The sequence below is a fragment of the Lucilia cuprina genome, chromosome 6 (assembly GCF_022045245.1).
Source record: "Lucilia cuprina isolate Lc7/37 chromosome 6, ASM2204524v1, whole genome shotgun sequence".
NCBI lineage: Eukaryota > Metazoa > Arthropoda > Insecta > Diptera > Calliphoridae > Lucilia > Lucilia cuprina.
This window is the reverse complement of record NC_060954.1, coordinates 17,278,412-17,305,405: the sequence shown is the minus strand read 5'-3', so window position 1 is coordinate 17,305,405 and position 26,994 is coordinate 17,278,412. Positions and strand designations below refer to the sequence as shown.

The window sequence follows — 26,994 nt, the reverse complement described above, 5'->3', positions numbered from 1 at the left end:
TGCAAATGGAATTTACTTTTGTTCTCAATAAAAATCAATAAAACAAAAAAATAAATGGAATTGAAAAGGGATTTTTTGTAATACGAATTAAGAACACATCGTCGTAAGTTATAAAGGAAAAAAAGTCAGACATTTGCCATTTTTTGGAATCAAAGTGAAGGTTATCGCTAATTCTTGCCAATTTTTCTTTGAGGTGAACATCAGCCTATTCTTTGAGAATAGGCTGATGACAATTAACTGATTTTGATAGTTGCATAAGAAGGAGATCATCAATTTAGTTTTATATTACTGAAGGATGTCTCTCAATCCTGGATTTGGGTATACACATGTATAATAATGATTTTAACAGATAGTCAACAACCTGTTCGATAAGAAAAGCCTACCAACTTTAGTTGAGGGATATAACTTTGATGATTTTTTACGACTTCTTAAACGATGAGGAAAACTTTATCACCCGCCACTTTCTCTCTTAATGTTGTTGTAACAGGTTGGCTGTAACTTCCTTAGGAAAAAACTTCCGGTTGATACCGCTGTTGCTGAGTTGACAATATTTGACCGATTGAGAGTCGGGTCGTTCCGGAGCGGAGATCCAATTATCATGGGAACGTCTCTCTCAATGCGCGGCCTTGGTGTACCATATGTTAGATACGCTAGCAGAGACTTTTTTCAATACTAAATAGGCTTATATGAGAAGATATAAAGGAGAAATCGAGTAATTTACTTGGACAGAAATCGAACTTTTTAGTTAAAGAGGTCAAATACCCTGACCTATTCTCTCTACAGGTATCACAAAGAAAACAATTTGATTAAAATTGCTATACTTAACTTATATTTGGTGTCAATTGAATTAGCTTAAACTAAAAAAAATACGCAAAAATATATAATAAATACTTAAGTACTAAAAAATTGAGATACTATATGTAAAATAATTATGCCAAACACGAAACAATTTACTAAGAAGAAGCCAATATATAAGGACGTATATCTTCAACATCCAAAAGATTTTGAGGATCAACATTTTCTTCACACATGGGACATTCATTAAGTTCCGATAAAATACTAGAATTAAAAGTAAAAATAAATGAAACTTTAAATTCGAAAATTTGATTACAAAACTTACTTTTCCATTTCAGCTCTAAAACAGGGAAAATCACATGAAGGACATGAGGTCATATGCTGTTTGATTATATGCTGGCCGGTGGCAATACAAATGGGTAATGTGGTCTTACAACTATAACAAGTCACCTCCATATTGGGTAGATTTGTATCACATATGGGACATTCCATGGTCTCATCATCGATTTCATCACGAAAGTTTTTAATACCTTTGGGGGCCTTACGTACTATGGACTCTATCTTTTTAGCATAACGCGAGTCGAGACTATTGCGATACTCCGGCCGCATAAGCATGGAGGCATACATAAAGGCCGATTTTTTTAAACCAGAACGATGACATTCTATAACGGTGGAGGTTAAGATCGGTACAATATCTGCAATTAAAAAACAAATTTTAATAAATAGTTCTTCTAACTCTCCTTTAAAAACTTACGCAAAGGAAATTGTGATATATTGGCTGCTACTTGCACCAGTAATTTAGCTGCCAGCAAATGATTACCCAATTTAACATGGATTCTCACCAAAGTATAACGGTGCAATAAAATTAAATTGTGCCTCATTTCGGCTGTTACCGAAAGATTATTACGCCTTAGTTCCTGATACATGGAATATAACAAATCTCTAGCCGCTTTATAGTTGCCCGACAACTGTTCCTGATTGGCTATTATGACAGCAGTTTTGGCAGCATCTTTATAGTGCCGTCGCGCCATATACAGTCTAAATAAATAGCGTGGATCTTTAGGGGAACCATCAACTTCACCCAATAAAAACTCTATTAGCTGAGTAGCCAGCTGCTCATTATTCGAAGTGGCCACACAATCTATGGCCATAGATAAGGCCTGAGATTCTTCGTTACTAAAGGAAGAGGCTTTTAAAAGAAACCTTAAGGCTTTGCTGAATTCGCGTGCCAAAAAGTAATATTTCCCCGCCAACAAAGTATACTTTTCTCCCTCAAAATACTGAGCCAAAGCCAAATAATCACTTGATTTGGCATTTTCATATCGCTCCAGCAATTCACCATGTCGTTTAAGTTTATTATGCCTCTGTGCCAGCGAGAAAGCTTCCTCTACACAGCCACATAAAACCAGAAATTGTAAAGCCTGTTCTATATCACCGATTTTCTGATAGAATTTCGCCAATAGTTTAGCACTTTCCATAGAGCGCGATTCTAAGACAATTTCCGATGCTGCATGCGGATCACACAAATGATCGAGGTAAATACGCACACAAGCATCTAAATCCCCTGCTATGCGATAACTATTTATAGCCTCTTCAAACTGACCATCTGATTCTTTGGCTTTTGCATATAAAGCATGTAATTTGGTAGATTTTACATTTGGTAAAATTTGATTGGCTTTATTCCACATTTTCAGCGCGATATAATGCGAACAGGCCTCATCGTAGTATTCACCACGTTCGTAAAGGCCGGCTGCCTCGGTTATATGACCTACGGTAGCTAACAGTTCCGCACAATCGTATAGCAATTGTTTGTCGTTGATTTCAACAGCATATTGGATCTGGAGGGAGAAACAATTTTGGTGTAAAGTGATTGGCTAATGTTTTCCTTGAATTAGACTTACCCCTCTTCTAAAATCACCTGCTCTTATGGACGTCCTGGCTATACCCATTTTGCAGAGGCGCACATGTTCTTCATACTCTGGAGAGGTATTAACTAATTGTTGTATTTCGGTGTCATCAATTAAATCTTCTTTATAGCCTTTTTCGTAGTGATATAAAGCATCAGCGTAGTTGCCACTTAAAGAAGAAGAGTAAGTAGTAGTGAGTCTTCTAATCTAACTATCTTACTACCTTACTATCTTACTATCTATCTATCTTACTACCTTACTACCTTACTACCTTACTATCTTACTATCTATCTATCTATCTATCTATCTATCTATCTATCTATCTATCTATCTATCTATCTATCTATCTATCTATCTATCTATCTATCTATCTATCTATCTATCTATCTATCTATCTATCTATCTATCTATCTATCTATCTATCTATCTATCTATCTATCTATCTATCTATCTATCTATCTATCTATCTATCTATCTATCTATCTATCTATCTATCTATCTATCTATCTATCGATCTATCTATCTGTCTATCTATCACAGCCAAATACTTACTTAAATTCCAATTGCTGAGCATATTCACGCGCTATAAATGGTACTTCATTTGGTTCATATTTATGAGCCAGCAGCAAAGCCTGTTCCCACTGCAAAAGATCACGACAAATATCTAAAGCATCTTTGGTATAGGAGCCTTTTAGGAAAAACTCTTTGGCTTCATCGTATTTCTCCAGTAAAAGGCAACAGAAACCGCTTATTAAATAAATATCCTCCAAATAACGTATATCTTCCAAAACATTAACCATAGACACATCACCAATTTTGCGATAAGCCCTCAAAGCTGAAAAGAACAACGGAAACAATGTTTGTATCCATAACATATAATAGCAACACAAACCTGTAGTAGGTTCCAAATCTTCCAAAGCCTGCTTGGCAAATTCCAACCAAGAACCCTTTAAATTAATCCTTTCGCACACCTTAAAAGCCTCTGAATATTTTCGTAAATTCAAGAAATTCTTTAAATTAGCATTTTGACTAGTACCGGGTAATACCAAGTGTGTGGCCAAAGATTGTGTAGCATATTGACCACCATCTATGTGTAAAACCATTTCACCATCACACAACATTAAAGGTATCTGTGAGACATTCAATTTCGTTTCTCCCGCCTTTAAAGTGTGTTTACCATAAACGGAATAGCGCACAAATACATGAGTATAAACCAATTTACCATCGTAGCTGATAAAATGGTTAGGTTGTGCCAAATCCCACAAGCAAACCAGACAGTTTTTAGGAAATTCCGCTATTAATATGGCCTCCTCTAGGGCGGGCAAGAAAACATAACCCTGACCATGATCATCTATGAATATTAATTTTGTGCCCTCATTGTCGGTAAACATTTTCGTCAAGCCCATATTGTGGCGATACATGGTGCATATTTCCCATTTCTCCAAAGAGAAATACACTAAATGACCAATCTGTGTGTAGAAAATTTTAATTTAAAATATAATTTGATTTGATTCGGTGAACATTTCTTACATCTGTGGCAAATATTAGATATTCCTGGGTTAGACCAAAACACGTGATAACAGCATCATTTAATGTTGGCACTGCATTGGGAAACATTTGCATTAATTTGTCTTTTACATTAGGATTATCTGTGACAATGGCTTGTAGCATTAGTTGTGGTGGACAGAAGACGGCACAATAGTCTGCATTTAGTTTAATGTCTTCTACTGTTTGCGAGAAGTCTCTTTCACTTAAAGGTTGTGGCTGATCTCCTAGACTTTTACCTAAATCATAAAACCAGACATGTTTATCTACACAGGATGCCAGATGATATGGACCAATTGCCAGAACATTTGGTTCCGTTTCGAGACTTTGACGATAGGGCAGTGGTTTAGACTAGAAAGGAGGGAGAGATGTTGGAAATTAATTAAAAAATTCTAAAGTTTTTGATTAAAATTAATTTTTTGATATTCGAAAAAAAAAATTTGTATGAAATCGAAGCTAACTAAATATTTTCGAATATCGAAAATTTCGATATTCGAAAAATCTGAATCTTTGATTATCGAAAATAATAAACGTTTTCAAATAGAAAAAAAAAATAAATAATTATTAAAAATATGTATTCGCAATTTTTGAATATTGAAAATAGTTCAATTTTTCGAATATCGAAATAGCGATATTTTGCAATATTGAATAAATTTGAAATTTTTGTATATTGAAAATAACAAAATTTTCAAATAATCTAGTTCTATTTTACTCACTTTATCGGGAGAATAAACATAAATGGAAACTTCGGCTAAACTGCTTAAAATAGCAATTCTGGGAGCTGATACTGCATGCAGACTAGGAAGTTTAGTAACATAAATAAATACCGAACCCGTCATTGTGGTTACCGACAACAATTGACCATCCGCCGACCAATCAATCATTTGTACACCCGAATGATCGGGTACAGTAATAATTTTTTCCGTTTCATGTAAATTTGTAATGGAATGTATTTTGATGCTAAAAAAAAACAAAAAAGGAATTACACTTTTAAGTTGAAAGAGAAAAATAGACTCCCACATACTTGTCATCACCACATGAGGCAACAATTTCCAATGCCGGACAGTAAGCCAGACCAGTAAGCAGTTCTTTGTGATTTTTCACTTGCCACAGCTCTTGACCAATATCTTTGGGATGTGTAGAAATGGCCACAACATGCCCGTTTGAGAAACCCAACAGTATATAGCCATCACCAAACCATTTGTGTTGCAATAAAGAACCATAACGACTTTGAAAACCCAATTCAGTGGGTGTATCCGGTTCGGGCAGATAGTAAAGATACAAGGTACGTTTGCCTATAATCATACTAATGGCATTATCGCCACTTATACGATCTTCATTGGCCATTTCGGCAAAATACATATCACTAGGTACATCCCTTAATTGCACCACTCGCATGGAATCACCCTCCTCATTGCTGAGAGAGAAAGTTTTGTCATCGGAACCTAAAGCTAAAAGATTTTGCGCCGACCAGGCACCACAATTAATGCGTTTGGAATGTTTACCCAAAACGGGTATTCGCTTGTTGGTTTTATGATTATAAATGGCTAAATTGCCACGGGCAGTACCCACCGCCATTATCTGTTCCTGCTTAGACCATATTATACAGGACAAGGGATCTCTTAGACCAGATTCGACGGAAAGTTTCTCTTGCGTAGAGGCATTCCATATTGTTATGACAGGGGAGGAGGCGGTTATAATACCCAAAACTTCACCTTCATTATCCCAGGCAAAACCCGAGCACAAACTGTAAAATTAACAAAGTAATCGATATTTTAATTATTCATGATTTTCCAAAAAAACAATGTCTTATTACCCAGGCAGCGTTAATCTCTCCACCATTTGTCCCTGTCTGTTAAATACAGACACTGTACCATCGGATCCCGTTGTAGCCAATAGTGTTCCCTGTGCACCCTTTTGCCATATAAAATAAACATCTCCGGGTCCATGGGGTTCCTCAAATTTGTACAACACTTTCTCAAAAGACATTTTAACGCTGAGACTGTGCGTAATTCTGCGTTTTTCCTCTTAATTCTATAATTTTCAATTGCACTAATTTGTCCATATACAAAATACACTTTCTTCCATACAAGTTTATGCGTTGTTCATCATTGTTAGTTGGAAAATGTCTTAGAAAATGCACCACATAAAAAAATACTGAGGAAAAATTCTATAATTGGTTTTTTGCGGTGTTTTGTTTTGTTTCTTCTATGACTTTTGTTTTGTTCGCGTTTCCATAACAACAGGTGGTTAAGTGTTGTCAATTGTGATTTTTCGTAATATTCTCAAACGTAATTGCTGTTTTAACAAAAAATTTCCAATTTTCAACAACAAAATTACAACCCTGGGTTTGTAACTATAGTAAGGAGAGATAAAACGGTTTTCTAAATGGTTGGTTGCTAAGATAACATTTAATTAGTACTAAATTACTATGTTACCGCTTAAATAAACTGTTTTATCGATGACATTGAAAATTGCGTAGTTCTACTTAAGCAAATCTGCAGTGTTTTACAAAAAAAAAAAAAAACTATTTTTTTTTGTTTAAAAATCGTCAACAACATTTTTTACCACCTGGACTAAAAATGTAAACCTAAACCTTGGCATTGTGGTTGATGGACCCAAAATTCCGACCGTGCACCACCCAAAAATATTGAGGGTCACATTTGATAGCCTCTTTACTCTTTACACGAGGAAAAGAAGGTTCTCCCAGTCAAGGAACATAATGTCATGTTGACTAAACAGTTCCTCCTGGGATGTCATCGGAGAAGTCATCCCAACATAACATCACACAGTTGGATACTCCCCCGAGGCATGTCATTAAGGATCTTTGTATTTACGAGGAAAACATATGTAGATATGTGCAGTATTCACTGGATCAGTCCTCGTATTCGGCAGCTTAGAACGACATTCATAGAGATCCGCGGTCGCCCACAACCCATTATCAGATACGGAAGAAAACCTGCCGCGGAAAACAAGAGTAGTTCTGGCACAACTAAGGTCGGGATAAAGCAACAGGCTCAATGCCTAATGGTCACATATAGACCGTGCCATCCCCAAAAATATCCGACATGTGCTCAGGGCACTCATGACACCCACCACATATTGAACATAGCCAAACCTACTTCACTCTGTCCAATGGATTTATGGACACATCCAGTTAAAGTAGATCAGTTTTTAGGCCTGGACACCAATAACATTATTGTATAGTTATAGCTGTTACAACAACAACAACAAAACAAACTAACTAACTAACTAACTAACTAACTAACTAACTAAATAATTAACTAACTAACTAACTAATTAACTAAATAACTAACAAACTAACTAACTAGCTAGCTAATTAACTAAGTAAGTAACTAACTAACTAACTAATTGACTAACTAACAAACTAACCAACTAACTAACTAGCAACTAACTAACTAACTAACCAACTAACTAACTTACTAACTAACTAACACAGAAACAGAATTATACCACCGTTTGTTAAGCCCTGTGGGACCTCTGGTAAGGTTTACATCATGTGGGTATGAGGCCATTCGGGAATATTCGACAACGTATGAAAGGGAATAGATCTATAGTAGAGGGGATACATCTAAAGATAGAGAGGGTACTGAAGTTCTAAAGCACATTCTTTCCCACTATCAGGCATTCAAAGTTAGATACAAATATCTTACAAGTGATACTCTTTCGAATATAATATTACTCACAAACACTGATTGGAAAATTCTTGGGAATTAGTCCAGGAAATTGAGTTTTTAAACATTAAGGGTTAATCTTTAGGTGGTGGATTAGGGATTAAAATAAAATTAATCCTCCAATGTTGTTTTCGAGTATTCAATTGTTAATTTTGTTTGTTGGCTTACCCGCCCAATGGAGGTGATTTAAACTTGAGCAACCCCACTTTATCCCCCAATTTAGAGCCATCCGTGTAACAACGGATTCCTACAGGTTTGCTCTAATGTTCCCCTTGACCAAGACATTCTATTTGGGATCAGCGTTTCAAAGTTTCCGACATATTCTGTGTCTGGTATACGATCAGGCACGTCCGGTGATTGTGTATAACGTTCTAATGTGTCCAGTATACATTGATGACGTCTCCTATAACCGCTTTTGGCCAGTTCGCCTAAGCGAACGCCGCCTCATATCTTAAATATGTTTCAATAGGTGGAATATCTAGCAACGTTTTCGGAGCCTTGGTTGAAGTAGTACGCATGCCACCACTTAAACCCAAAGCAGTCCACCAGATTATTAAAGAAAAAGCTAGAATTGGTCTTATTACACTTTTATAAAGCCACTTTGTCATAGTAGGACTAAGACCCCATTTTATGCCTATAGTTCTCCTACATATCGCCCAGCATCGATGTGCTTTGTTGATCCTATACTCTATGTAGTGTCTTCATTTTAATTCGAGGATTACACCTAAGCACTTAACTTTGTCTGTCATTGGTATCTTCTTGCCCAGGAAGCAAGGTTCGATATACTTAGAAATTTTTGTCTTTCTTGTGAAAAGATTCACCCCACACTAATTTAATGCACTACTTCGTATAACTGTTCTAAGTTATGCGTTCTTTCGTTTTACCTCAGAGTGAGGTTATGTTTTTAACTGGTTGAGATCATAAAATACTCACGATATAACCTGGTGGATACCATTTAAACTCAAATATATACTGGTAGAGACCATTAAAACTCTAAAACTTTTTTCTGTTGGAGACCATTAATACTTTTGATGAAATTAAGTCCGGATGCTCCAACTTCCTGTATAAAGGTATAGATCGTTTGGTGGTATTTTTCTCTGGACAAACGTGTGATAACCTGGCAATACCAGTGCTTAATGCACCGCCATCCTAATTAAAACCCAAAAAAAAAACAAATATATTTCATTTACAATTGTCTTCTTCTTTTTTATAAAACATGCAATGTTTTGATAACAAACAGTGACGTTTTCTGTTGTTTTGTATGGCAACACGGCGAATTTTAAACTTGTGATCAAAAACATCAAAAGGATTAAAAACACCGATCTAAATGTATTTTAAGATTAACTAATCTGTTTATAGATTGACATTTGATTGCCAAATCAAAAACCCGCTCTAAAAAAATTGTACAATCAATGAACACTTGTGGGAAAACGGATATGAACAATGGGATGACGCAAAGAAACATGAGAATTTTATTTTGGTTTTTATTATTTCTTAAAAATGTTAATTATTTATTAACAAAAAATAATTATAACTAAATTAAATTAAGAAATACATATATGAATATTAAAACTGGTGACAATAATAAAAAAAAATGCAAGAAAAAATAATTTAACTTAAAATATGACTTTTTTTTGTTTTAGCGGAAAAAAGAAAATTTTGAAATGTTAAAGCAAAAAGAAAACAAATGAATAAGAAAACAAGTAGGAAAGTATCGTCGGGCATGGCCGACCATATAATACCCTACACCATAAGTATATTTTTAAAATTTTTATTTTTTTTAAAGAAACTTTTACGTTGAATATTACCATAATTCCAAAATATTTAAACAATTTATTGAAAAAAAAAACTAAAATTTCTAAATGAGGCTTTATATAGGTCAAATATTGGCCGATCCTCGGTAAATTTGAGAAAATGATATATTTTTAAATAACAGTTACTTTTGTTGAGTTTCATTGCTATACAAATGGTTACAAGTCAATTTTAGACGTTTAAGACATTTTTTGAAGGGGGGTTTGTATGGGGGCTAGGGTTAAATAAGGGCCGATCCTTACGAAAATCTGCAGTGTCAGTTATACTTATATAAGACTTATTTGTGCCAATTTTCAGAGAGATAATAGAATATTTGACGTAATTATGGCATAAAAAGTTCAAATCGGGAGGTACGGTTGTATGAGGGCTAGGTGAAATAATGGACCGATTTCAACCATTTTCAATAGACTTCGTCCCTGTGCCAAAAAAACATGCTTGGTCCAAATTTCATCAAATTATCTTGAAAATTGCGGCCTGTACCTTGCGCACAAGGTTTACATGGACAGCCAGCCAGCCGGACAGACGGACGGACGGACATGTCTTAATCGACTCAAAAAATACTTCTGAATCGATCGGTATACTTTAAGGTGGGTATTGGACCAATATTTTTGTATGTTACAAACATCAGCACAAACGTATAATACCCTCCCCACTATAGTGGTGTAGGGTATAATGAGAAAATTGCACTTTATATATATAAATATAAAATAATAACAACTAAATATTTAGTAAATAACTTAATAACAAATTACTTAAATATAAAAATTAAACAAGTTATTTATTATTATTTAATTAAAAAAAATATATAAAATAAAATAATTATCACATAATTAATATAATTATTAAACCTGATAAGTGTGTTAAGTATTTTTAAAAATTTATTTAAATTTTATTCTTTAACATTAATTTAATAATAGAAAACATAAGGGTTTTGAACTATTTAATCAATTCAATTAATTGTACGTAGCAATAACAATTAAAGGAAGTCTTGTAGCAGCAGCAGCATTTCTTGTGCCAGTTCATAGCTGTTGTAGCGGACCTCAGCCGTAGCCCATTAAATATTTGGGTAAATAAGCAATCGAGGTGAGTAAACTGTAGCTAAAATTGTTGGTTGTTGGAAAAAAAATATATATAAAAAGATTTGAAATAAAACAGTTTTTGCCAAAAAATTATTAACATTTATTTTAACCAAAACCAGTGATAATTTACATAAAATTAACCATAAGATATAATAACATCCGGCACCTGCCACTCGGTGGTGGTTTCAATTCCATTGTGTTCCATGTCCTGTGATGGCTCATTAGTGTTGTAAATTAGTTGTTTATCCTTATTAAGATCAAGTGCTATGAGGCCACTATTAAGTTAGCAGTAAAATTTGTTAATTGTACAAAATAAACCATTACCAAAAAAATAATTAAATTAAAATTGTTTTCAACTAAAAATAAACCAATTATGAGTAAAAATGAGTGCAACAACAATTTGACATTTTTAAAAGCTTTAAAAATTTAAATTATATGACGTGCTAAACTCAAAGTGTTGGTAACCCTATAATGAAAATATTTAAAAATATTTTAAAATGATTTTTATTTTATTTTTTTCAATATCAAAAAAATATCTTCTTCTTAAACCCAGATTAGTAAAGCAGTGAAATTTGTAATTGTGTTTTTTTTTTCCTTAACATATTATATAACATAACACCATTTAGCCAATTAATATCGTGTTTTTTCTTAAAATTATTAAACATCACAAACATAGAGTTAAAATTTTTAGGTTAAAAGTACGTACGAATTGCTAAGACCACGATAGAACCATGATTTCCATGATTTACCCGATACATCGTCTACTTTAGCTTCCAGAGCGGAACAGAAGTGACGACGATCGTGTGAACGTCCACTTTTGGCATCGCACAAGATTCGCTTTCGACATTCTGAGTCGCATGTTGGTCTAACTGGTGAATTCTTCCAATAGTTTCTAGAATAGGATAAGGAGGATAAACATGTTAGATATTTGAAAATAAAGTTTTTATCCGAGTAATTAGACTTAATTATTAACTATCTGATCGATTTAATTGATCGAAAATTAAAAATTTTTCTATAAATGGAATTTTTGTCAATCGAAAAGTTGTATAGAAAAGTGTCTGTTAAACAAAGATTAATCTTAAAGATCTGTTAAACGAAGATTAGTTTAATTATCTGTAATTAAACTAGATATCATAAACGCCTTTAAAAGCACAGATCAGACTCCTTTACCTAGATGTATTCACTCTCTCTCTCTCTCTCTTTCTGTCTCTGTCTGATTTTAAATCACTCATCTTTTAACTAATAATCTCTTAAACCTCTCATTTCTCTCTTCTTGTCTCTTATAAAGGGACTAATAGAACTAATGAAAACCAAACAAATACAGAATATTTCTCTGATTCTAATATCCTTTCTTTTTCCTAAAGATCAAGACTATCCTTGGCCAGTCCTTTATTGATACTTATTAAAAAGTTTCTATAAATCCTCTGTTAACTGAAAAGACAGTCCATAAGTCGATGTTAATGATTTGCTCACCGATTTCTCATTGATCATTTGTTCATTGATTAGACTGTTAAAAGTATTCATAATCAAGCTAAACCTAAAAGACAAATGTTAAAGAAAAATATCAAAGGATCACCCCATAATAATAAGAAGATAATCCTTTATTGAAACTGATTAAGAAGTTTCTATTAATCTTCTGTTAACTGAAAGGAGAGTCCATAAGTCGATATTAATCATTTGCTCACTGATTTCTCATTGATCATTTGTTCATTGATGAGATTGTTAAAAGTATTCATAATGAAGCTAAACCTAAAAGACAAATTGTTAAGGAGAAGATCAAAGGATCATTCGATAATAATAAGAAGATAATCCTTTATTGAAACTGATTAAGAAGTTTCCGATAATCCTCTGTTGACTGAAAGGGGAGTCCATAAGTCGATATTAATCATTTGCTCACTGATTTCTCATTGATCATTTGTTCATTGATGAGATTGTTAAAAGTATTCATATTGAAGCTAAACCTAAAAGACAAATGGTTAAGGAGAAGATCAAAGGATCATTAATAAGAAGATAATCTTTTATTGAAACTGATTAAGAAGTTTCTATTAATCCTCTGTTAACTGAAAGGAGAGTCCATAAGTCGATATTAATGATTTGCTCACTGATTTCTCATTGATCATTTGTTCATTGATGAGATTGTTAAAAGCATTCATAATCAAGCTAAACCTAAAAGTGTAATGATTAAGGAGAACATCAAAAGATCAGCCGATAATAATTTGAAGATAATCACTATTACGAATTGTGAATCAAGTTTTGATTCTAGTGCTTGGTCTTAGCTGATCTTAGAAAAGAAACAACAGATCGTTAAATTATTGATCAGCACCTATAAAAAACGGCGTCATATAAGGTCATTGACACAACTGTCAGATTGATATCAAAGGATCAATTGAAAGCAGTAAATGAGACAACAAAATGTAATTCTTGTTCGTTAAGGATTAAGATCGTGCTAGCAGATCTGGGCACTGGAATGGTTCGACAATACAGTGAGAACACTAACCCACCAGAGGCCACCAAGATTTTTGGAAAGAAATCATAATTTTGTTATAAAAATGAATGACATTTAAGTCGATCTTTCAACGTTTAGTTTCCAAGTCAAGTAAACAATCTACCAACTCGATGGTAGATTGTTTACCACTTACACAAAGTGGTTTACAGCTGCTCTGGTAATTGCTTACGTGTTGAACGTATCAAGTCCAAACTGGCTTAGTAAGAATTTGCATTTCTTCAGTGCGAACAAGTGAATGGAAGAGAATTTGCAATTCTATATACAGGGTCATCAAGAATTGGACCTAGTTCCCATTCTCTATTCCAGTAGCATCGCTAAGATTTCAGCATAATTGGACTATTAAGTTTGATCTCAGTCTGAAAGCATCTGTATATCGAAGGGCCTTAAAAAGAGATAATTCGACTATATGCAGAAGATATCAATATTCGTTGGAGGTCAATAGAGTGCCCGCCTTAGATTATACTGACTAAAATGGTGACATCATTCATGGTGATCTGTAGAAATCAATGCTTGTTACTTGGCCTCTCTAGTTATTCCCTTTTGAAGTTTCCAAGTCATAGTTCTATGTCTATGACTATCATAATGATATAATCTTTTAAACTCTGTTACAACCATTCAAAAACTTACTTGTAATACAAATCAAACAATTCTTGATTATGCGTCAGCTCATTTATCAAGTTATCCCAGTCCACAGGTCTTAAAGCTTTCATATTATAAGCAGCTCTAGCCGTATATAATTTATACCAAATAGGATAATCATATAAATTGGCCTCCTTCAAATTCATAATCCAAGATTCGTGATCAACCACTAGGCGAGTAGTGGTATCATGATCACCATCAACATAGTAAATACGATAGCCGGGATTCAAATCATAATAGGGTGAAACGGAAGGGCCAATATAGGCAATATTATTGGAATGTCCTAGAATAGAAAATACATTATTTCAATTATGTTTAACACTTATCTTGACCAATACTTACCCAAATCATGAGGATCATAGAACATTTCAAATTCATCGTAGTGAGTGTGACCATAGAATTGAGCCATTATAGTATTCTCATAACGTGAGATGATTTTATAGAAATTTCGAGACCACACCTTTAAACAATCTGAATGTCCCGGTGGTATATGACCAATAACATGTACTTTTTCATTGGAAAATTCAGCACTTTGAAGTTCATAAATGAACCACTGCAGTTCAGTAGCAGGATCAGTAGAGTTCAAAAGTAACCACCTAAATATAAATATAATCAAAATTTGTAAAGAGTGCCAAATGACAAAAAACTTACCAATTCTTATTATTACAATAATTCATATTCAGAGATATAATACGAAATCCGGGTCTAACTAAAACCGAATAGAAAGCTCCTCTGCGTATGGTATGCGAAACACTTTGAGGCAACCATCTGCGCCATTGTACATCCAATTCATCATATAGCCAAGATATAGAATTTTCCACTTGATTAACATAGGGTGGGGGAAAACTATTGACAGGTGCACTTTCATGATTACCCAGAGCCGGGAAAATAGGTACACCAGGGAATTTCTCAGTCATTTGTTTAACAGTTTCTTTAATAATTTCCAAATTTTCTTGTTTCGTTTGATTCCATACATCATGCGGCGGCAAATCACCCGTCCATAATATATAATCAATATCGTTATGGGTGTCGGCTATATGGGAAAGCATATTATCTACAGTTCTTTTAGGGGTATCGCACTTGCGATAATCACCCCATTTGCCAGCAGCTGCATTGGGATTTGAGGGTCTACCACTACTTAAACGGCAGCATAGAGGTTCATTACAATCAGCATTTGAACCCTCGACATAATGGGGATCGTAGTGGGTATCGGAGATATGCAAAACTTTAAAGAAAGGTGCACCCTCTTTAGGTACTGGTAGCTCTAGTACTGGCGGTTTAGGTACTGGTGGGAATATAACTTCCCATTCATGATAGGGATTGTAGATATCTTCACAACCATCTCCTATGACAAAACTACAAATCTCATCGGGACTTAGAGTGGTGCGCTGTAAAACATACACCACTTCCGTGCCAAATAAACTGGAAACACCTTCGCATACTCGTGGGCTTTGTATATTAAGATTTGCACAAAACTGATAAATCATTTTAATGATTTCCTGTTCCGACTTGCCCGTATGTATATAATGCAAGAGTAGACCCGCTCCTGCCTTACAGGCCGTACACGATACTTTGGATAGAAGACTATTTTCGATTTCATAGGAAACCTGCTTTAGATTTAGCAGTTTTAAAGCTTTATCTACAAATGGCGGATAGGCCAAACCATCAGGGGTATTATCTCCGTACCATAACATACGAGAGGTAGACGTTCGATTTTTCAGTTTTCTTAGACGTTCGAGAAACTCTTCGTCATCTTTTTCTGAGGGTTCAGCATTAGTGCGATTGTCATAGTGTTTAAGCTCTACATGAGGTGTTATGCTGCGTGGTAATGAGAGAATTTCCCATTCATCTTCGGGTTGTGTCCAATTTACCACCTGGCGTCGGAAATTGTGTAGAGTTGGAAAACCTTAAAGAGAAAATGGAAGAGTTTAAGAAAAGAATTGGAAGAATTGCATATTTGGCAATGTCGGTTGGACTGTTTACAATCAGTTTATAGTCTTGCGTGTATTTCAGTCTATAGTCTTGAGTATTGATCAATATTGATTACAGATCAGTCTATAGTCTTGAATATTGGTAAGTCTTGACTAAAGATCTGCTTATAGTCTGAACTACAGATCAGTTTGCGTCTAAGGTTTTGACTACAAATCAGTCTAAAGTCTTGACTATAGATCAGTCTCAATTCTTGACTATGTATCAGTTTGTATTGTTGACTACAGATCAGTCTAGTCTTGACTACAGATCAATCTATACTATTGACTATAGATCAGTTTATAGACTTGACTACAGATCAATTTAAAATCTTGACTATAGATCAGACTGTAGTCTTGACTACAGATTAGTCTACAGTCTTGACTACAGATCAGTCTTAAGTCTTGACTTTAGATCAGTCTGAACTCTTAACTGTTGATCACTCTATAGTTTTGTCTGTAGATTAGACTATTGTCCTGTCTATAGATCAGACTATCATAAGATCAACCTATAGTTTTGATTATATATCAGTTTATAGTCCTAAAACTTAGTATTCAAACGTATCACAAACGTAATGACAAAATCTGCAAAACTCCTTCATAATTTATCACTCTACTTACCCAAGACCCCAATTTGGTTCCAGCCCATATATGCAAATATGACCATCCATATTATGATGGTCTTTGTTGGGGTCATAATGTTGTTGTACAATAACAAATTCGAGTAGCCGTTATGATCTTGTATTTTTCATCCAAATTACAAAAGAAAACTGAAAAGACAATAAGAAAAAAAAATTAAATAAAAAATAAAAAGAAATTCATATTAAAAAATCATTAAAAATTCAAATTACTCTTGTGGGGATGCGACTATGGATGCTGCTGCTGTAGCATTGTTATATTTTGTGTTGCGCTAGCAATAGTTCCACAGTAAAACCGAATCAAACCGACAATAATTACAAAAGTTTAATTAGAAGTCAAAACTTGAGACAAAACGAACAAAAAAAAAAAAAAAAAGAAACTCAAATACGCAAGTAATCAAGCGCGTTGAAGAGTTTTTTTTTTCAGTTGTTTTTGGTTTGCTTGTGATAATGGCAAATCTATTTTTTAAACATTTTTCAACCAAGTTTGGGTTGCAGTGGCAAGTACAAATACTGAAGAACAACAACGAAGTTGCATAACACACTTGAGATTTGTGCCTCAAGATGTTTGACTATCTAAAGCAAGAATTTAAAAGGGAGTAGAAAATAATGAAAATTAGAAATAAGAAAAATATTTTCTTTTTAGAAAGTGCAAAGTCATGAAATCAATGTTTTTTAATAGAAATCTCTTTGGTCAAAATCTTATAGTGAATTGCATAACAAACATATAAAATTAAAGGTAAATTTTGTTTAAAAAAATTTTAATTATACCATGAAATGAAACCCATTGACCTAATTCTAGTTGAGTGTATATAGAAAATGACTGTTATGAAAGTTGGTTTAAATAATTTAAAAGTCTAATAGGAAATACATACGATAAAATTTATGTAAATATTAAAATTTCTAATATGATTTGAATATAGTTTTTATAAAATTTAAAAAAAATTAACCCAAAATAACGTGTTCTAACATTCACGCCACTCAACATCGACCAAGGCTACGCATAGCTGACTTCCCTCACTTAGATCATTAGTGTTCGCTAGAGATCAGTATGTAGTCATGGCTATAGATCAGTTTGTTATCTTGACAATAGATTACCAGATTGAATATAATTTTATATATCAGATCACTATATAGATCAATGTATAGTCTTGACTATAGATCAATTTATAGTCTAGACTATAGATCAATCTATAGTATTGATTATAGATCAATCTATAGTACTGATTATATATCAATCTAGAGTCTTGGTTATAGATCAATCTATAGTATTGACTATAGATCAATCTATAGTCCTGACTATAGATCAATCTATCTTGACTATAGAACAATCCATAGTCTTGACTATAGATCAATCTATATTCTTGACTATAGATCAATCTATAGTTTTGACTATAGATCAATCTATAGTTTTGACTATAGATCAGACTAAAGATCAATCTATAGTTTTGACTATAGATTAATCTATAGTTTTGACTATAGATTAATCTATAGTTTTGACTATAGATAAATCTATAGTTTTGACTATAGATCAATCTGTAATCTTGACTATAGATCAATCTATTGTCTTGACTATAGATCAGACTATAGATCAATCTATAGTTTTGACTATAGATCAATCTTAAGTCTGGACTATTAATCAATCTATAGTCTTGACTATATATCAATCTATTGTCTTGACTATAGATCAATCTATAGCCTTGACTATAGATCAATCTATAGTTTTGACTATAGATCAATCTGTAATCTTGACTATAGATCAATCTATAGTCTATTGTCTTGACTATAATTCAATCTATTGTCTTGACTATGGATCAATCTATAGTCTTGACTATAGATCAGACTATAGATCAATCTATAGTTTTGACTATAGATCAATCTTTAGTCTTGACTATAAATCAATCTATAGTTTTGATAATAGATCAATCTTTAGTCTTGACTATAAATCAATCTATAGTCTTGACTATATATCAATCTATTGACTTGACTATAGATCAGTCTTTAGTCTTGACTATAGATCAATCTATAGTCTTGACTATAGATCAATCTATATTCTTGACTATAGATTAATCTGTAGTCTTGACTATAGATCAATCTATAGTCTTGACTGTAGATCAATACATAGTCTTGACTATAAATCAAGCTTTAGTCTTGACTATAGATCAATCTATAGTCTTGACTATAGATCAATCTATAGTCTTGACAATAGATCAATCTATAGTCTTGACTTTAGATCCATCTTTAGTCTTGACTATAGATCAATCTATAGTATAGTTGCTACGTTAATATCTGTTAGTGTTTTTTTCATCATAAGGCCTTATACTTTCACAAATTCGCTAACTGGACGCTAATTCAGACTTTTTCATAATACTCTTTTTATTGTAGTTGTCTGCTGGTAGAGTATAATTAAATATTTTTCATGCTAAATTTTATTAATGACAGGTGTTGAATAACAAACAAAAATAAAACGCATTTTATAAGGAATAAATAACATGCACCCGTAGTGCAACAAAAAATTCACATACAATGCATATGTTGCAATAAATAGTTCTTCACTCACACAAACACACGCACTCTAATAAAGGGTGATTTGTTTGAAAATACAATTATGCAAAATTTATTAAAAGTATGTAATATTTTTAAAAAATTTAAGAATTATTGTTGTAAGATCTTTTAAAATGTTGTCTTTTCTAAAAGTGTTATCAATTAAAAGTTTTTTTGTTAAACACCCTTTATTATGTTGACAATATTTTGTTTTTTTTTTTACTCAAACTCATATAAATTTCCATAAAGTCATTCAGTTAATATGGGACCATAAAAACCAGTAGCGTTTAAATAAAACGACAATAAATCAGAAGAGATTTACAAGATGTTATTATGTGCATTTTACAATACACACACTCATACACAAACACATGAACATATTATGTAAATGTTTGTAAACATACATATATGAACTTTTACCAAAAATAGTATAGATTTCAGATTGTAAGAATTTTGGAAATTGCATATATTTGATAAACTAAAAATAAACTATTAATAAAGTTATAAATACGGTATATAGTTAGGAAGCGAAAGTATTGTAAGATCGTTAAAGCTTTTAAAGAAGTTAGTAGTTCTTAGCCATGACCATGAAATATTCTTTTTTAATAATTTTATTAAACGCTCATATACTGATTCTTAAAATAATGCATATTTGATTAATGATATAAAATCCTTTTAGTTTTTCTTATATTTTTTTCTCTCTGATAAATAACTTTATGAATAAAAGACAATAAAAATGACATTATAAGGATTTTTAAGTGGGCGATAATATAAATGAAATGCTTAAATCTTCTTGTGGACATTTATTGGATTTAGTGGATATTTTATTTATATAAAACAATATATGAAATATGTATGTATATAGTTTAAGTTTATGGGATGCAATTAATAAAACACAAGAGATATGAAGAAAATAAGAAAGGATATATTTTAGTAAGACAAGGGTGATACAAAACAGGCTTACAGTAGAGCACTAGTAAGAGGAATTAATATTGGGTCTTTTGACTAGTCAATAATAGAATAGACAATAGACTAGTTATGGACTATATCTGACTCACAAGTTTATTGACTAAACTTAATCATTACCTAGTCTATTAAGCGGTATAGTGGCTAGTCTACTAACTAGTCTATTGAACATGGACTAGTGCATTGACTAGTCTATTGACTAATTTATTGACTTGTATAGTTACTAGTCTATGAAGTAGTCTAAGGTATTGACTGTTGTCTGTTCTGTGAACTAGTCTATGAAGTAGTCTATCACTTTGTCTATTAAGAAATCTATGGACTAGTCTATAAAGTAGTTTAAGGGCTCGACTATTGACTAGTCTATTGAGGAGTATATTGGATAGTCTGCGACCTTGTTAATTTACTATGGATTAGTCTATTGACGAGTATAGGTACTAGTCTATGTAGAAATATAGTGGCTAATCTATTGACTATTGTATGGGTTAGTCTATAGACTAATTTATTGTCTACCTATTGACTATTTTATTGATATTTAGATTATTCTATTGAGAATTTTATTGTCTGGACTAATATATATGGACTAGTCTTTAGAGAAGTAAAGTGACTAGTCTATTGATTAGTCTATTGATATTTAGATTGATTAGTCTATGGAGAATTCTATTGCCTACTCTATGGACCAGTCTATAAACTAGACTATGGACTAGTCCATTATATAGTCTATTAACCAATCTATGAACTAGCTTATTGACAAGTTAATTGACTTGTCCATATACTATTTACTAATCTCTGGGCAAGTCTATTAACCATTATTATGTTTTATCTTCCTAGACTTAGAGAGAGAAAAGATAAGTTTTGATTATATACTCTCATTGTAGCCCAATAAATTAACAATTTTCCCAAATTTAGCAAAATTTTCAAATCGTGCAATTATTAGTTTTTAATACACTTCTAATCTAAATGTATAATCAATAACAACAATTTAAAAACTAACTATATACTAGTCAGGGTTAATTAAAACGTTGTTTTTGTATATTAAAATAAAAACAAAAAACGCTTATTTTTAAAGCATTTAAAATTCAGCACAAGTATGGTGGGGTGAGGAGATCTTTTAATTTTTTTTTTACATATTCGCACATGAATTTATTTTATAATTTAATAGTTTATTAATAATATTATGCAGTATTTAAATTAAATAAAAATATTATAATGAATATTTCAAAAACTGATAATCAAATGTGTCAGTTTTATGACAACAAGTATTATGGTAGATTATAAACTGAATTGAACGCAACAAAAAAATATATATAAATAAATTCTATAATTATAATTTTTAATGAAATTTTAAATAAATACACAATTAGTGTTATTATGATTTTTAATTATTTCTTTTTTTTTTTTGTTTGTTTGTCGTTCTCCCATTTATTTGCCGATTTTAAAATAAGCAAATTTTTAATTTTATTTTTATTTGTTTAAATGTTTTATTTACCTTTTGACCTCAATAATAATCATAATGTCCGTCCTATGTCGCAAAAAAATATACATATTTTCATAGTAAATTTTGTTTATCTTTATTTACAACGAGAAAAAAACAACATATCGAGTTTATTATATTAAAATTTAAAATTAAAATGACAAAAATTCATTCAGTTTTTGAAACAAACAAAATGTAGAAAAAAAACTACAAATATAAATGTAAATAAAATGAAATGAATTGCAAAAAGTAGTAGTAGTAGAGTCAAAAAAGAAAAAAATAATAACAATATCTACATAATATTTACTCTGTGTAAATATTTGTTTTAAAACGTGGTGGAATTGATAAGTTAATGGAATAATATTATACAAAAATGTGTAGTCCATAGGCTAGCTATTAGACTAGTAAGATAAGTCAATAGAGTACTCAATAGACTAGGTCATAGAATAGAATAATATTAGCCAAAAGTCCAGACAATAGACTAATCAATAGATTAATTAATAGACCAATAAAAGAATAGTTCATAGACTAATCAAGATATAAGTCTATAGACTTTTCAATATTCTAGTCAATAGACTAGACCATAGACTAGATATTAGACGATTTGTCATTAAACAAGTCGGTAGTCTAATCAATAAACTAATCAATAGTCCAATGACTAATCAATATACTAGGCCATATATTAGTCAATAGACTTGACCATAAACTATTCAATGGAATAGTCAATAGACTAGTGAATATACAAATCAAAAGATCAGTCCATAGACTAGTTATTAGACTAGTTAATAGACTTTACCATAGAGTAGTCAATAGACTTGACCATAGACTACACCACAGACTAGTCAAAATGTATACTGACTAGACCAAAGACTTGTAAGTATACAAGTGCATAGTCCATATATTAGTCAGTATACTAGGTAATAGAATAATCAACAGACTTCACCATAGACTAGTCAATAGACTAGACCATAGAATATTAATATATAATTTGATGGAATGGTCAATAGACTAGTGAATAGACAAGTCAATAGATCAGTCCATAGACTAGTCAAGAGATAAGTCAATGGAATAGCCAATAGACTAGTGAATAGACAAGTCAATATATCAGCCCATAGACTAGTTATTAGACTAGTCAATAAACTTGACAATAGACTATACTGACTAGACCAAAGACTTGTAAATATATAAGTCCATAATCCATAGATTAGTCAATAGGCTAGGTAATAGAGTAGTCAATAGACTTGACTATAGAATAGTCAATAGACTAGACCATAGACTAGTCTATAGATAAGTAAATGGATAGTCAATAGACTAGTGAATAGACAAGTCAATGGATCGGTCCACAGACTAGTCAATAGATAAGTCAATCGAATAGTCAATAGACTAGTGAATAGACAAGTCAATAGATCAGTTCATAGATAACATTGCACACTAGTCAATAAACTTGTCCAAAGTCCATATGCTACGCAATATACAAGTCTATATTCCATAGACTAGTCAATAGACTTGACTATAAAATATTCAATTGACTATTAATAAAGTAGTGAATGCACTGTCCTTAGACTAGTTATTATATCATTTATTATACTACTTAGTCAATCGACCAGTTTATAGTCCGTAGAAAAGTCTATTTACAAGTCCATAGACAAGACATCAGACAAGTCGATAGTCTAGTCAAAAGACTTCAATAGTTAACTGACTAGTCCAAAGACTTGCTAATACACAAGCTCATAGACAAGTCTATATACAAACTGGTCAATAAACAGGTAAACAGTCGGTACATCAGTCCATTGGTCAGTTCATAGTAGACTAGTCCATAAAGTAGTCTATATACCACCAGATTAGTCCATTAACGAGTCAATAGACTAGTCCATAGATTAGTCTATAGAAAAGTAAATAAATTTTTTCATATACTATTCAATAGACTTGATCATAGACTAGTTCAAGGGGAAATCTTTGGATTAGAAATAATCCTAATATCATTTCAATTCACCCACGTATGAATCTGTAAGTTCGAGTGTAAATTCATAAAATTATATTTTTATTCAATGATACTCTCATACTACAGTTCAGTTTAGTTTTGTTTCTACATTTTATTGTTTATGAAGCATTGGACCATTGGATCTCTTTCGAGCTCCCTCTGACGGTGCCATAAAAAAAACACATAAACAGACAAGCAGTGGCACCTATAAGCTAAAACTTGGACAGAGTGCAATGGAAGCAGTGTCATTGCCATCGACAAGTGTTACATGCAAGTTTTAATATGAATGCTGGGAAAAAAATAAATATATTTAAATACAAACAAACATACATACATACATACAAATGTACAATGTACATACATAAATGTAAATTATAATTGAATCAAAAAACGTTTGAAAATACACAAATGCAATAGGATTTAAATGCAAAACAATTAAAGTTCAATCAATATAGAAAATCTACAAATAATATAGATATTTCTAAATCATTCCAAAATTATATGGGCAAATCCAATCAAGTAGAGTTCAAATAAGTAATAAAACACTTTATTTAGAGTAATAAATTCGAATTTGCATTCGAATAAATGTGAAAAAGTTAAAAATTAAATTAAATGCTTGACTGATCACCACCGGTGTGATGTTATCAGTGAGTTAGTTAGTCACACCTTTGTATTCTAAATAATTATATTTAATCTTCTTTTTTTTTCTATCTAAAGCAACTAATTATAGTGATTTATGTTTGTGTGTGGTTTCGACATTTATTTATCTCGTTTTAAGCTTATGGCGAACTTTATAACTAGTGCTAATTTAAAAAAAATTGTTTACATTTCGTATTTTTGTTTAAAATTGAAGGTTAAAATGTGTTTTTTTGTGGTAAATAGTTCAAATCATAAGATTTATAATAAATTGCGAATGAAAATGCAAGTTAATGATTTTTGTTGGTTTTGGAACAACTAAGACTATAGACTAAACGATAGAGTAGACTATACTATGGACTAGGCTAAGGACCTGAATATATACTAGAATATAGGCTTGACTACAGAGTAGACTTTAGTCTAGATTATACACTAAACTGTAGACTAGACTATAGACTATCATTGCTTAACCACCTACACAGTTACTTGGTTTTGGAACAATTTAGACTATAGACTAGACTATAGACTAGACTATGGACTAGACTATGGACTTGGCTAAGGACTTGAGTATATACTAGAATATCGGCTTGACTATAGAGTATACTATAGACTAGACTATGCACTAAACTATAGACTAGACATTAAACTAGATTAAGAGACTAGACTATACACTAGACTATAGATTAGACTATAGACTAGACTATAGACTTGACTATAGACTAGACTATAGACTATACTATAGACTAGACTATAGACTAGACTATAGACTAGACCATAGACTAGACTATAGACTAGACTATAGACTAGACTATAGACTAGACTATAGACTAGACTATAGACTAGACTATAGACTAGACTATAGACTAGACTATAGACTAGACTATAGACTAGACTATAGACTATACCCTAAACTAAGACTGGACTATGACATAGTCAATGTACTAGACTATAGATAAGATTATAGACTAGTCTATGGACTAGACTATAGACTAGAATATAGGCTTGACTATAAACAAGACTATATGTTAGACTATAGCCTAGTCTATGGACTAGACTATAGACTAGATTATGGACTAGACTATGGACTAGACTGTAGACTATACTATAAACTAGACTATTGACATGTACTGCAGCCAAGTGGTTGTGCATGGAGTGTCGAAATCATGTCCCTATCCTATGATTGCCATTTTGAAAAAGGCCATTTGGCAGGTGTTTACGTAAAGGAATGTTCGTCATCTATTAAGTTGAATGCTTAACTTCAAGGAAATCTATTTAGCTATGATTTTTAATGGAATTTTTTCGTTTCAAATTAATTTCAACAATTGTCAACGGAATAATCTTGTTGTCGATCTATAAACATTCATCATTAAGAGCACGTTACAGTAAATAATTACAACTATATAATTGTTCGATATCCGGCTATGGAAAATTTAAGTTTTTAGTAAATTATAACATTTACAATTGTCATTAAATGTGAGAAAAAAAGAGATCATTGCACATTATTATAAACTTTATTAGTTTTAATTAAATAAACAGATATTAATTAAGTTGTTGTTTTTGGGATTGGAAATAATATTCTTAATAAACTATATATTTGAATAGTAATTACTAGTTGTTATCGCTGAACATTTGTATGTTAATTTAATTTATTTAATTATGTATTAAACTTGCTGTAAACATTAAAATAATTTAAAAAACTTGATTAACTATTCTAATGAAAACAACCATAAATATGTTAATAGTTTTAAATTATCATATAAATTATTTAAAATTAATGCATTTTCCTTATTACAATCATAATCTTCTTTCTTTTTGACAAGTCTAAGATTTCCTAGTCTTTATATTAAAAATATTTTCTAATTTATTCTATACAGGTTTTGAAATGCTCTATAATTATAATAATTCAATATATATGTTTATCCAGGAATTGTTTAACCACCTACACAGTTGTGTTTTATTAATTTTAAGAAACCTCTTTCAGTTGAAAATGCTACTCTCTAATCAATTGTTCATTAACGTTTTTCTTTTTTTCTTTTCCATAACTAATTAATTCACATTTCTTTCGTCACTTTGTAAGTTATTGAAATTCTTAATAAGTCATTATGATATTATTTTCTAAATTATAAATTCCAGTCACACCATTTAAGTCTAAGGCATAAAGTATTTGTTTTAGTATCAGCCTATAGTTATAGATTTGTTAGTGTTTTATTAACTTCAAATTTATGTGAAAACATATTTTAAAATTAAACTGACATACATATGTTTAGTACATAACTTAAAGAATTCAAAACTAAATGAATTGGGAGACTTATACAGATATCAGGCGAAACTAGGCATAAAATTTTAGATTTCTAAAATAGCATTTAATAAAAATATTGTTTTTTATTAAAAGTGAGGTTCCATAAATCGAAAAGTCGAAGTTGTCTACTAAGTTTTAACAAAGTCGAACATTTTCTATTGAAAAGTAAAGATAAAAGTGGATAAGTCGACATTAATTCCGAATTTGCTTCAAGAAAGTACTTTTTGTTTCGTTATAGTTCTTGTTCAGTTCCAAAGCAGTACTAGTTCTGGTCTAGATCAGTTTCAGTTAATTTTTATTTCAGTTCTAGTTTAGGTCTAATTTAGTCCTAGTTCATTTTTTTCAGTTCTAGTTCAGGTCTTATTTAGTCCTAGTTCAGTTCATGTTCTGTTCTAGTTCTTTTCTTGTTATGTTCTTGTTCTGTTCTAGTTCTGTTCTAGTTCTGTTCTAGTTCTGTTCTAGTTCTGTTCTAGTTCTGTTCTAGTTCTGTTCTAGTTCTGTTCTAGTTCTGTTC

At 31.7% G+C, this 26,994-nt stretch overlaps 2 protein-coding genes across 5 annotated transcripts in view; both read right to left on the bottom strand.

The window, feature by feature from the left end:
• Window positions 1-805: 805 nt before the first annotated feature.
• On the bottom strand, window positions 806-6,472 carry LOC111688343 (WD repeat-containing protein 19). Its single transcript, XM_023450833.2, has 10 exons — window positions 6,064-6,472; window positions 5,272-5,994; window positions 4,964-5,207; window positions 4,233-4,598; window positions 3,595-4,171; window positions 3,255-3,537; window positions 2,697-2,871; window positions 1,550-2,633; window positions 1,121-1,490; window positions 806-1,059 (listed from the first exon to the last, which is right to left on the bottom strand). The coding sequence occupies exons 1-10, from the start codon at window positions 6,234-6,236 to the stop codon at window positions 954-956; spliced, it is 4,101 nt and encodes a 1,366-aa protein (XP_023306601.2). The 5' UTR covers window positions 6,237-6,472; the 3' UTR covers window positions 806-953.
• A 4,119-nt stretch (window positions 6,473-10,591) lies between these two features.
• LOC111688342 (sphingomyelin phosphodiesterase) overlaps window positions 10,592-26,994 on the bottom strand; it is a 41,908-nt gene continuing 25,505 nt past the window's right edge. For 2 of the 4 annotated variants that reach the window (XM_046954021.1, XM_046954020.1), the window contains 6 exons: window positions 16,567-16,715; window positions 14,630-15,884; window positions 14,321-14,574; window positions 13,967-14,261; window positions 11,540-11,725; window positions 10,910-11,108 (listed from right to left, as the gene is read on the bottom strand). In XM_046954021.1, coding sequence (XP_046809977.1) covers window positions 10,970-11,108; window positions 11,540-11,725; window positions 13,967-14,261; window positions 14,321-14,574; window positions 14,630-15,884; window positions 16,567-16,642 — 2,205 coding nt within the window. In that variant the 5' untranslated portion in view covers window positions 16,643-16,715 and the 3' untranslated portion in view covers window positions 10,910-10,969. Of the gene's footprint in view, window positions 10,853-10,909; window positions 11,300-11,539; window positions 11,726-13,966; window positions 14,262-14,320; window positions 14,575-14,629; window positions 15,885-16,566; window positions 16,716-26,994 lie in introns of those variants that run through there. The other 2 variants (XM_046954022.1, XM_046954023.1) reach the window with 2 other exon arrangements.